The sequence below is a fragment of the Montipora foliosa genome, chromosome 7 (assembly GCF_036669935.1).
Source record: "Montipora foliosa isolate CH-2021 chromosome 7, ASM3666993v2, whole genome shotgun sequence".
Lineage (NCBI taxonomy): Eukaryota > Metazoa > Cnidaria > Anthozoa > Scleractinia > Acroporidae > Montipora > Montipora foliosa.
Window position 1 is genome coordinate 9,361,117 of NC_090875.1, and position 10,671 is coordinate 9,371,787.

The 10,671-nt window shown below is 39.6% G+C and overlaps 2 protein-coding genes across 2 annotated transcripts in view; one reads left to right on the forward strand and one right to left on the reverse strand.

Moving 5' to 3' along the window:
- Nucleotides 1-1,229: 1,229 nt before the first annotated feature.
- Nucleotides 1,230-3,654, reverse strand: LOC138010321 (dual specificity tyrosine-phosphorylation-regulated kinase 2-like). Its single transcript, XM_068857243.1, has one exon. The coding sequence runs from the start codon at nucleotides 3,539-3,541 to the stop codon at nucleotides 1,817-1,819; it is 1,725 nt and encodes a 574-aa protein (XP_068713344.1). The 5' UTR covers nucleotides 3,542-3,654; the 3' UTR covers nucleotides 1,230-1,816.
- A 2,996-nt stretch (nucleotides 3,655-6,650) lies between these two features.
- LOC138010324 (EKC/KEOPS complex subunit LAGE3-like) overlaps nucleotides 6,651-10,671 on the forward strand; it is a 6,123-nt gene continuing 2,102 nt past the window's right edge. Inside the window, exons 1-2 of the mRNA XM_068857245.1 lie at nucleotides 6,651-6,719; nucleotides 6,798-6,926. Coding sequence (XP_068713346.1) covers nucleotides 6,691-6,719; nucleotides 6,798-6,926 — 158 coding nt within the window. The 5' untranslated portion in view covers nucleotides 6,651-6,690. The remainder of the gene's footprint in view (nucleotides 6,720-6,797; nucleotides 6,927-10,671) is intronic.

Below are 10,671 nucleotides of genomic sequence, written 5' to 3' on the forward strand. Positions count from 1 at the left end.
GGTGCACAAGGAATCTTTACCCTATTTTCCAAGGTGCAAGTGAGCACTTGGTTCTCCCTGATGAAGGGACTAATCCTCCGACACTCTTGTTAAGGCCAGGTGAATATGAAATCAATAATTGCCACAGAAAACTTTGTTCACTTAATAGTGTACACTTTAGGTATTATTAATTCACTGATTGAACGTCACACATGGCATCAAAATTTCATGTTATTTTATAGACCATACAAGGAAGCAGAGGACTGGTTCTTTTTCACAAACAAAATGGTCAAAAATGCCTAATGTTAATTATCATTCTTCTTGCTTGACAATAACAATTATTTTTGTATTTTTTGAACTTTGAAGAAAACGCACTAATTCAGCAGTTACTCAGATCAAGGTGTTCTATGGACATTTCAAGTGCTCGTTTTTGATCTTTTTTGACAGTCCCATGAATAAGAAGTTCCCTTCTGTTTAGATAACATTAATCAATTTGCCTAAAATTTGATTGATTTCATACATTTCGTTATCACGTTCCCTGAATATACATTGGGGACAACAATGCTAACAACTGATTCCTTTCTGCTTTGTTGGGTGCAGTTCTAAAATAACCATGCATCAGAGGTAAAGTCTACCTCCCTTGCCCACTTTTAATAAGCTCAGTAAAATTTGATTAATGGTCAACGAAAATGCACAGAACACGACTGGAGTAACACATTTTTATGGGCAAAGCCCTCTTTATGTTCATTTGTCTATGTATCTTGTGCCCACGGACTAGTTGATTGCTCCGTGCAAATATAACCAAGTTATATCACATCGGGCAACCCTAAAACCCGGAATCCGCAATCACAGTACAATACAGAGAGTAAAAACTATCCTAAACATTCATAAAAGTTAACCTTAGGCCTAATTAGGCCTAAACAAACGTTTTTAGGCCTAATTAGGCCTAACGTTAGCTTTTATGAATGTTTAGGATAGTTTTTACTCTGTGTATTGTACTGTGATTCCGGATTCCCGGTTTTAGGGTTGCCCTGTCACATCTAAAGAAACCTCACGCTAATTGGCCAATGGAACAGTGTTAGTCTAACCTGAATTTGTTATCTTTCCAACACAATGGCCACGAATACTTGCATCAGTGAGCGAAAAGGAAAGAATGTGTACCACAAACATTGAATTTGTCTTCAGCAACTAGCAATGTCGCTCGCTATATCTGTTTAAACGACACAATGATAAACCGCTCAAGCGACGTATACGTAGAGTTGTTTTTATTGGAAAAGTAAACTCATAATATTCACTTTTTCCCTTTATTACAACGCTTAAGTTCGCTTTCATACGGGTAAAAAACATGCATTAAATTTATAGCCAAAAATTCGGCTGATGTATGTACAACTAAAGATTAATATTGATAACACCTATGCGCTGCTTGTACAAGTACAAGGATTAATTTCAAGATTTTTTCTATATGACGGTAAGGTTTTTTTTTTATAATTGTTGGTCTTAACGACAAAAGGAGGGGTTTTTTCCTGCAAAACTGTGAGCAAAACAGCTGTCATAACTCCGTGAATGCGTGCGGATGCATGATGAGCTAACATGACGATTATGCATTTCGCAAAGATTTCACAGCGGGGATGATTAACTTAAAACACGCTAAAGGACTTCAAAAATTTACGAACCTCATGAAAATGCGATAAAATATAATTTCTCTTTGAGTACAGTACTACTTGTCATATTAAAAGAAACGAAAATGCCTTGAAAACTTCCAATTCGTGTCCTTAAAATAGCTTAAAATTGATACAATACAACATTGGTTCAATTATCAGCTTGAATTGAAGAAATATCATCTCCCGACTATTTTTGGAAGAACAGTTCTTGTGTTGAGCTTGGCAGAATCGGTACCATCATCCACAATTTCTTCGATAGGTCTTCGAGGCTTCGCTTTACCGGACGTTGGAGCAGCTGGTGGCAGTTTAGCAACACCTGAGCTAGAATTTTGCCGCTGAAAACCGCTCTTCTCGTTGGAGTTCGCATCTGGCGCCCTTGGCAATCGCCGGCGAAGCCAACGATGTCGAAGCGCTTGCGAAGGGGTCATTCTCTGAGTTGGATCCCATTCTAAACATCTCTGAAGAAAATCGATGAATTGGGCATCATCGCAACCTTTCAAAGCGGTTGTAAATGTTTTGGAGCCAGGTGGTCCCCGTGTTTTTCCGTGTCTTGAGCGACCACCAGTTAGAACTGTGCTTCCGTCTGGTAGAGTGGTTGCTGTACAGTACCTTGGATGACCTTTAGAATTAATGAAGTTTTTCGAGCGCTTAGATCCGTCTAATAGCTTCTGAGATGGCATTCCTAAGAGTTCTATTATACAGGCAAGTTGATCTCCTTCATCTTCACCGGGAAACAAAGGATATCCTGTTAAGAGCTCGGCCAAGATGCATCCAAAACTCCACATATCGATTGCCATGCCATACCGAGCGCCAAGAATCACTTCGGGTGCGCGATAAAATCTGCTTTGAATATATGTATAAATACGTTGATGCTCGTAGCAACTAGAGCCAAAGTCGATCACTTTAATTCCACTCCTACCCTGTTGTTTTAGCAAAATGTTTTCTGGTTTTAAATCGCAGTGAATAATTCGATTGCGATACAGCGCATCGCTACACTGCAGAATAGAATGAGCGAATTTGCGAACCAGCTGTAAACTAAACCCTTGAAATTTGTTCTTCTTGATAAGCTCATACAGGTTCATACTCAGAAGTTCGAATGTCATACAAACATGTCCACGAAATGTGAAATGTTCAAGCATATGAATAATATTGTGATTATTATCCTTGTCTTGCTTTCGCAAATGTTCCAGAATCCTGATTTCTTCTTGAGCTTGCCGATGGAATCGTTTCTCGTTACGCACCATTTTGAGCGCGACGTTGGTTTGCGTCTTGTGATCATAGGCTTTCACAACTTGTCCAAAGCTTCCTTTACCAATAATTTTCACAACTTCATAGCGGTAAGCTATGTGGTCGTGAGGAACTTGGATATACGAGCCCTGATCGTCATCATACCCGCTGTTGTTTGCTCCACCAACCACACCCTGACGTTTCTTCGCGTTTGGCCCAACAAACCAGATTTGCGGATAATTGAAGATTTCGTGACGTTCAAAACTCGTTAGCTTTTGCATGAACTGTTTCATAGCCGCCTCTGGAGTCATCGGTAACCCTCGAGATTTGAGCGTTCCGGAGCCATTCATGCTAGATCTTCTTCCCGACGCTGGCGACCCGTTTCCCGAGACAGAAACTGGTCTGTGAACTGCCGGAAGACCTTGCTTTTCATTCACGATCTTGCTCTTATTCTGTTGATTAGTTTCTTCTTCAAACAGCTGCTGCACTTGAACCCCTCCAACAAGGGGAAGAGCTCCAGAAATGCTCGATTCGTGCGGTTTAACATTGCTTTTCGTCGACGGTTTCAAAGGTGGCAAAACGTCCGCGTTGCTATTCCTATCAACATAAATTGCATCCCCTCCCGTACTACGCTTAGAAACCGGCAAAGGTTTCCGTTGACTAGTTGTTATCATAATTCTCTTCCTTTAGTTGCGATCGCAGCCAGTATTGTAGCCTTTAAAATCACAAAACACTGCTTCGAAGTAATCTACCCTCTGCTTTTGTCAGCCGCATTTGATGTTGTTTCGTTGCGTCGTTGCCAGGTGATTTTTGACCAATCAGCGCACAATCGTTTGGCGTCTAGGAAACCACAAGACGTAAACAGACCGGTTCAGAACTGACGTCATAAACAGATCTGCGTTACGATTGCTTAGTACAATAATTGCTAAGAGAGGACAGATCTTTTCAAGGTGTTTCACCAACGGTAAAGTACATCTTTAATCAGCAAGGAAAAAAAAAAACATTCGTTAAATAAGGCTAGTTTAAGTTTACATTTGATTCATTTTATTGGGAACTTAAATCTTCTTAATCAGTTCGGGACTCTATCTTCGTTTTTTGTTGTTTGTATCCAAAATGACGTAAATAAAATACTTACTAAAATACAAAACACTGGAGTTTAGTCACGGCGCACATTGAGGGAGCAGTGGCGGAGCACCGGAAAAGAAATATTAATTTGTCGGGGGCTCCAGATAGGCTTTTACAGCTTGTGCCAGGAGGTGATCGGCTCCTACTTGTGGGCTCCTGCTTGTGCTTGTAAAAGTAGCATATTATGGGGCAGGTACAAAACAAGTACAGGTTTCAGGTCACGGGTCTCTTAGCCTGCATAGCAAGCGTTTCTAGCGAGCGAGGAGCGAGCTCTTTTTTCGGCCGCGCGAGAATAGGGCGAGCGCAAAAAAAGGGGGTATCTCGCCCCACTTTTCGCCCGGCCAAAACATTAAACTACAGGTCTCTGTTTTACCAATACAGAAATTAAACAAACCTAAACATTGATTAAAGGTAACCGTAGGCCGAGAAACTCCTGGTCTAAGGTTAGCTTTCGATGAATCTTTTGTTTTGTTTTTGTCTTATAATAATATGCGAATTAAGTAAAAAAAAAGTACATATTCTTTATTAACGCAAACACCTCGTGTGAGCAACCATGGATATATTTTTTTGTGTTGTAAACAACCATATATATTTTTTCGTCCCGCACATATTTTAACAACGATTATCATGCAAAACATAAAGTAACCAAACCCTTCAATTTGGCTAACTCTAGGCCTAAGGTTGGATTTTAGGCCTAGGGCTAGTCAAATGGAGGGGGGGTTGGGTTACTTTCAAACCCACAGCGCACCAGTGGCTCAGTTAGTTGAACATCGGCCGGACCAACACTCAGTGTCTTTAATAACTGAGAAGAAAGTGCTGCCTTTGTAATTACATCCGCAGATGGTTAGAATACAAAACTTCAACCTGCTCAAACACAAATGAATAACAAACAAACTTTTGTGCATTCATGACGCTTTCGTTTGTTAATAGGACTTTGTATGTAGTAGGCTATTCGCTATCGTAACTGTATTTATCAAGCCTTCAAGGAATTAACTTTAATTATGCAAATAAAATTTGTTTCCGTAGTTGATCAAGCGCAATTTTTTTTATTTTTTGCCGGGGTCTCCCGCCACGACTGTTTTATCTCAGATGCTAATAATTAACTTTCACTGGCTTCCGTAAGTCCAGCCACAAAATATTCGAAGCAAAATATCCTACGCGAACAATGTTTATTTGCATGTTCATATATATTCCTTCAAGGCTTGAGTCAATGCAGTCATGTCGGGAGACCTAGGGAAATAGAGAAATTTGCTGTTGACAACCTACGGTCGGTGTCTGACATTTGCAGACTGCAGATTGCACACTGCAGACTGGCTACAAATAGCGCTATTTGTAGCCAGTCTGCAGTCTGCAATCTGCAAATGTCAGACACCGAGCTACGGTCTGTCACCCGGATAAGGGTCAGTTTATTATCAACGGTCGAAGCGGTGCCCACTCTTGTGATAAAACACCGCCTTCGAAAGCTGTTTGGTTGCAGTATTCACCGCCTGACGTTGCTGGCAAGACTCCTATCGCGTTGATGGTGGGTTGAGATGAAAGTTCAATCTTTGTCAATTGATTCTGATGTGAAATTGTGACCGTGGGAATATTTTATCCAGGAATATTTGACTCAAATTGGTGGCACCTGAGAATTTAGTCTCCAGCCTTGGGATTTTATTATAACTGTTGACAACCACGAAATTGTGAAATGGCTCAAATCGCGTTGGATCTGGAAAATAACCACACAGGAAGGAAACTATCCACAATGGCCGTAAGTTTAGGCTTTTTAATTGAGCTTTTTTTTTCATATATTCTTTAGCTTTTTATCGGGATTCTCTTACAAATCCTTATATTTTTGTCGGCCATGCTCACACCCCGGGGGGGGGGGGGGGACTCCCATATGAAACAGACGGGGATGCTCGTGGTCTCGCTTAGGGGTGTAAATTTTGGATTTTGGTCTCGCTTAGGGTGTTCCGGGCAAAGCGCCAATATTTTATGCCACCAAGGTCTCGTTTAGGGTTCTGCGAAGTAACACAGAATTACGCGAAGAGAAACAGAAGTCAAATTTCCTTTTAAATTTTCTTTTTAGATAAAAGCATTCGATGATTATGCCTTTTTATCATTAAAACTCATTGCGTGTCGTATTTTTGTGTTTTTAAACGGTCTCCTTTAGGGGTCAAAATTTGCTTAAGCCACGCCTAGATTGGTCTCCTTTAGGGGTTAAATTCAAAATTTCCGACGAGCATCCCCGTCTGTTTCATATTGGAGTCCCCCCCGGGGCTCAGACTGAACTTGGGGCGCCTGTGGGTGACTAGCGTTTTGGCCGTACGGGGTTTGTACCCAAAACAAGGGGATGCCCAAATCACTTTGACACCTGTGTCGCCAAAGCTTTATTCCGTGCGCCTACAATACCGTCAGCTAAGCAACCCAGTGCTAATCTGTAGTTGAGAAACTAAGGGTGCGTTCGATTGACCCTATTCCGGATTAAGAATATGTGGAGTGATGATTGCAACGGTATGTTTGGCGCGTTTCGAAGCAGCAAGGATGATAAAAATGTTTAAAATAGCATTTGAGCAGATGTTTGACAATTTTAACGTGAATCTCCGCAAAAACGAAGTATTTTGTATTCCTATATTCCGGAATAAGGTACTATCTAGTGCCCAGTCCTGCGTTCTCAAAAATCTGAGCCCACGGTGTTAATTGCCAGTCAGATCTCAAAATGGCGGACACTGAAGCAGGGTTAAAGCTGTTAGTCTCCGAAAGATTTACGTTTTTTCCCTTTTGAAATATATATTTTTACCATTAATTTGTGCGCTACATCTTTAGGGAGATTGCAGTGCCTTTTCCGACAGAATTTGAAGCCCAGATTGCGTACAATTCTCTTTCCGTTGACCCTGAACCCAAACGTGGAGGAGTGAAAAAAGAACTGACTGTGGAAAGCAACGTGTTACATGTGTGAGTAGACAGTTTCTTTGATTGCGAAAAAATGTGGAGCAACTATAGAATACAGGGCCATTTTTGAAGCCGTAATTCCGCAGTAGCTCAGCGGCTCGTCAGTCAAATTGCATTTTTAAAGAACGCTACATTGAACTTTTAAAAGAGTTCTTAGGCCTGATCACTGAAACAAGCTCTTATACTTAATCAGTAAACGAGTGCTATATTTTTGACACGATCTCGTAAAAAGTGTAGTTAAACGAACCGTAAAATGAAACCTAACATTTTAAACGAGTGTTTAGGCCTAATCCCTGAAACAAGCGCTTATACATGTACTTAATCAGTAAACAATTGCTATATTCTGGACACGATCTCGTAAAAAGTGTACTTAACTGAATTGTAAAATGAAACCTAAAATTTTAAACGAGTGCTTAGGCCTAATCCCTGAAACAAGCGCTTCGGCTTAATTAATCAGTAAACGAGTGCTTATCCTTGACACGATCTCTTATATAAAGTGTGGTTAACCAAACCGTAAATTGTAAGCTGAAATTTTAAGAGTGCTTAGGGCTAAAATGGGAAATGAGCGCTTAGGCTTAGAGCTTAGGCTTAGGATGAAGCCTAAGGCATGTAATGTAGACATGTACACTGACCCGCTTTGAATACAGTCATTCTTCTAGACTGATGAGCTACCGAGCCACTCAATCAATGTAACGTGACTCGTAAGTGACAAGCCATCCAGCTGCAAATACACAATCTCTTCAGTCTTGACTGACCATCCGCCAAGCCATCTAGCTGCTCTATCCATCACGTAACTGTAAGTGGCCCTGTATTCTATAGGTCATCCAAAAATGTGCATTTAAGATTTGCCAAGCTTTCCGTTTAGTTCTGTACAGCAGGGCCTGAACAATCGTTGGAAATCAAGGATCAGAAAATCAATTGATCAATCAATTATGGTTAATTAATTGGCATCAATTATAGATGACAATTAATACAGTCATTTTCATCTAAGCGTGGACATGTGATGGGAAAACATGCAAGTTTTGTCTTCAATCATTCGAAGTTTGACAGAATGACAGCAAGACTGGACATCGAAGACTTTTTCTCGGTAATTGACCCTAATCTAATAAAGTGTGCTTCAAATACTTTTGAACTATGGCACGCAAAAGTTTCAATTGTTTACCGGTACTTAACGGCTGCCAAACTCGAACTTCAAAAATCATGTTTTCCCGTCATGTGTCCATGCTTAGATGAAAACGACGGTAATCACAAAAACTAGTGCGACTGATTGTCTGTAGATTATCAATAGAAATCGATTAATTGATATTGATTTCCGTCAATTGTTCAGTCCCTGTGTACAGGCACGCCAAAAACTCAGGTCACATTCCACTGGTCAAGACTAGACATCCCTGTTCCAATGATGAACAACTAAGACAAAAGTTTCTCCTAGACATGAAACACCACTTTTTTAGAGTGATTCGCACTAGGAGACACTTTTGGTGTTGTTTATTTGTCTGTATCAATGACATGTACACTGACCTGTGGAATGTGACCTGTGTTTTAGACCCACCACCTATGTACACCCAGTGCTGGAAATAACAGTTGGTCATCGGACATTGTCCGACCAAATTTTGAAAATGTCCGGCCAATTTCACATTATGATCAGACGTGATGACCGAACATCTCACCAGCACATCTTGAGTTATCTTCTTCAAGGTGTTGTCAGTCAATAAATTATGTCCGGTCCAATTTGTCAAATGTCCGACCAAAATGAAGATTTGAAAGGACATATGTCCTGTAAATAAAGAAAAATTATTTCCAGCACTGACACCAGTTACATTTGTACATTGTAACTACTCCTAGACTTCTTACTTTCATGCTTTATAATTAGTGAAAATATCTACCTTCAAACTTTCTTTGTACCTTAAAAGTGCCAGCCAGTGGATCAAAAGAGGCCCTTGCTTTGGCAGAGCTGGTATATAAGGGTGACACCAATGAACAAATGTTCTTCTATTTTGGGGGGTCAGCAAAGGCAAAAAAAAATGTGAATGCTCTGTTTTTAGTGGAAGTGCAGCTACCAAGCTTTGTAGTTCACAGGCAGTCCACTTGTAATTATCGGAAAGAAACTTATCAGACAACAAACCTATAGTGCCTTTACAGTAAGGACATATGAACCGTGAACACTTGACATTTTTGTGTACATTGTTTTTTTCGACAACGAAAAAATAAAGGCTCTTCTTATGATGTATAGTGTTACATGTATAGCATTTTTTCAGTGTAAAAACATTAAATACTCTTCTCAAAAGGACGAACCCACATTCTATAGTCACTAAAAAATGTACAACAAAATATCAAGTGTTCATGGTTCGAGTGTCCTCACTGTAATGTCAATTCACTTTTCCACCTTAATTATTCTCCAAAATCGCCCCAAATACATAGTTGTTTTTAGAACCTTAAGATTGAAATTTCACTTTTTTTATTGGCTTTGAAAGACAGGAAAAGTGGTCATGCGTACTTTGATCAATAACCAAGCAAATTTTGGAGGGGAATGTGTTCGATACTGGGACCGCGAATGGACATCACAAATTAATTTGCATCGCTGCTTTCAAAGAACTATCTCAATGCAAATTAACTTGTGATGTCAACTCGGTATCGAACCCATTGCCATTCATTGCTCGGTTATGACTCAAAGTGTGACCACTTTTCTAGTCTTATAAAAGTTCTAAAAACAACACGATGTACAGTAAACACCCGCATATAAGAACACTTTTTTCAGGTTTAAGGCTGATCATGTTCTTATTTGAGGGGTGCTTAGTGAGAAATCAGCCTGAAAGTGTTCTTAAAATGTTCTTAAAATTGGTTTCAGAAATTCTTCAAATTAAATATTACTAAAGGTTTAGTTAACATACAATGCTGTTTTGTAATAGATTTTATAGTTTGTAGTGGTCCTGAACACCATAGTACTTTGACATAAGTTACGACATACTGTATTGTTTTCTTATCCTAATACCCTTTTCCTTTGTGTTAAGAACATGTTTTATTTATCAGGCTTAAATTTGTCCTTATTTATGTGGTGATTTATTGGCCAAATTTCAGCCTGATGTTCTTAATCCACTTGTTCTTATATGCGGGTGTTTACTGTATTTGTAAAGTGGAAAAATGTGTTGAGGTGATAAGCACTTTAACAGAAACATCACTAAGAATCCCTTTGATAATTGCAAAAAAATAATTTCTTTCAACACTGAAGTGCAAAGCAGATTGTGATGTCACATCATGGGTAGACCCATGCTAATTTTGTTAACATAAAGCCGTTTCCTTTTAGATTAAAATCCCACTATAGGAGTGTAAGTGATCCAGTAGATTGTAAGCAATTCATAAGGCCTTAACAGATGAAATCCCAAGGATGTTTATTGCACTGAAACTGACTTTTGTCAATTAAAAACATTGACGTTAAGGTAATTCCTTAGTATTGCATTGCACATCCCTACTGCGCACGATTTTCGCGTCATTAGCGCGCGCACATGAGCATGTGCGCGTACAAAACGTAAGAGATTTCCTGCAAACTAAGCCCGATAGCGAAATAAATGCTCCTTTTCTCTCAAACGAGCACGGTGACCCCCGATTTTTTTTTCACATATTTGCTAAGAACAGTCTAATAAATAACATATTTGAAGAAGAAAAAAAGTTTTATAGTAGAACATGAATTGTTTTGGAAAACAGTTCCGTACTGGGTGTATTTTGGCCAAGGCAAGGACTTCAAGCTAACCAC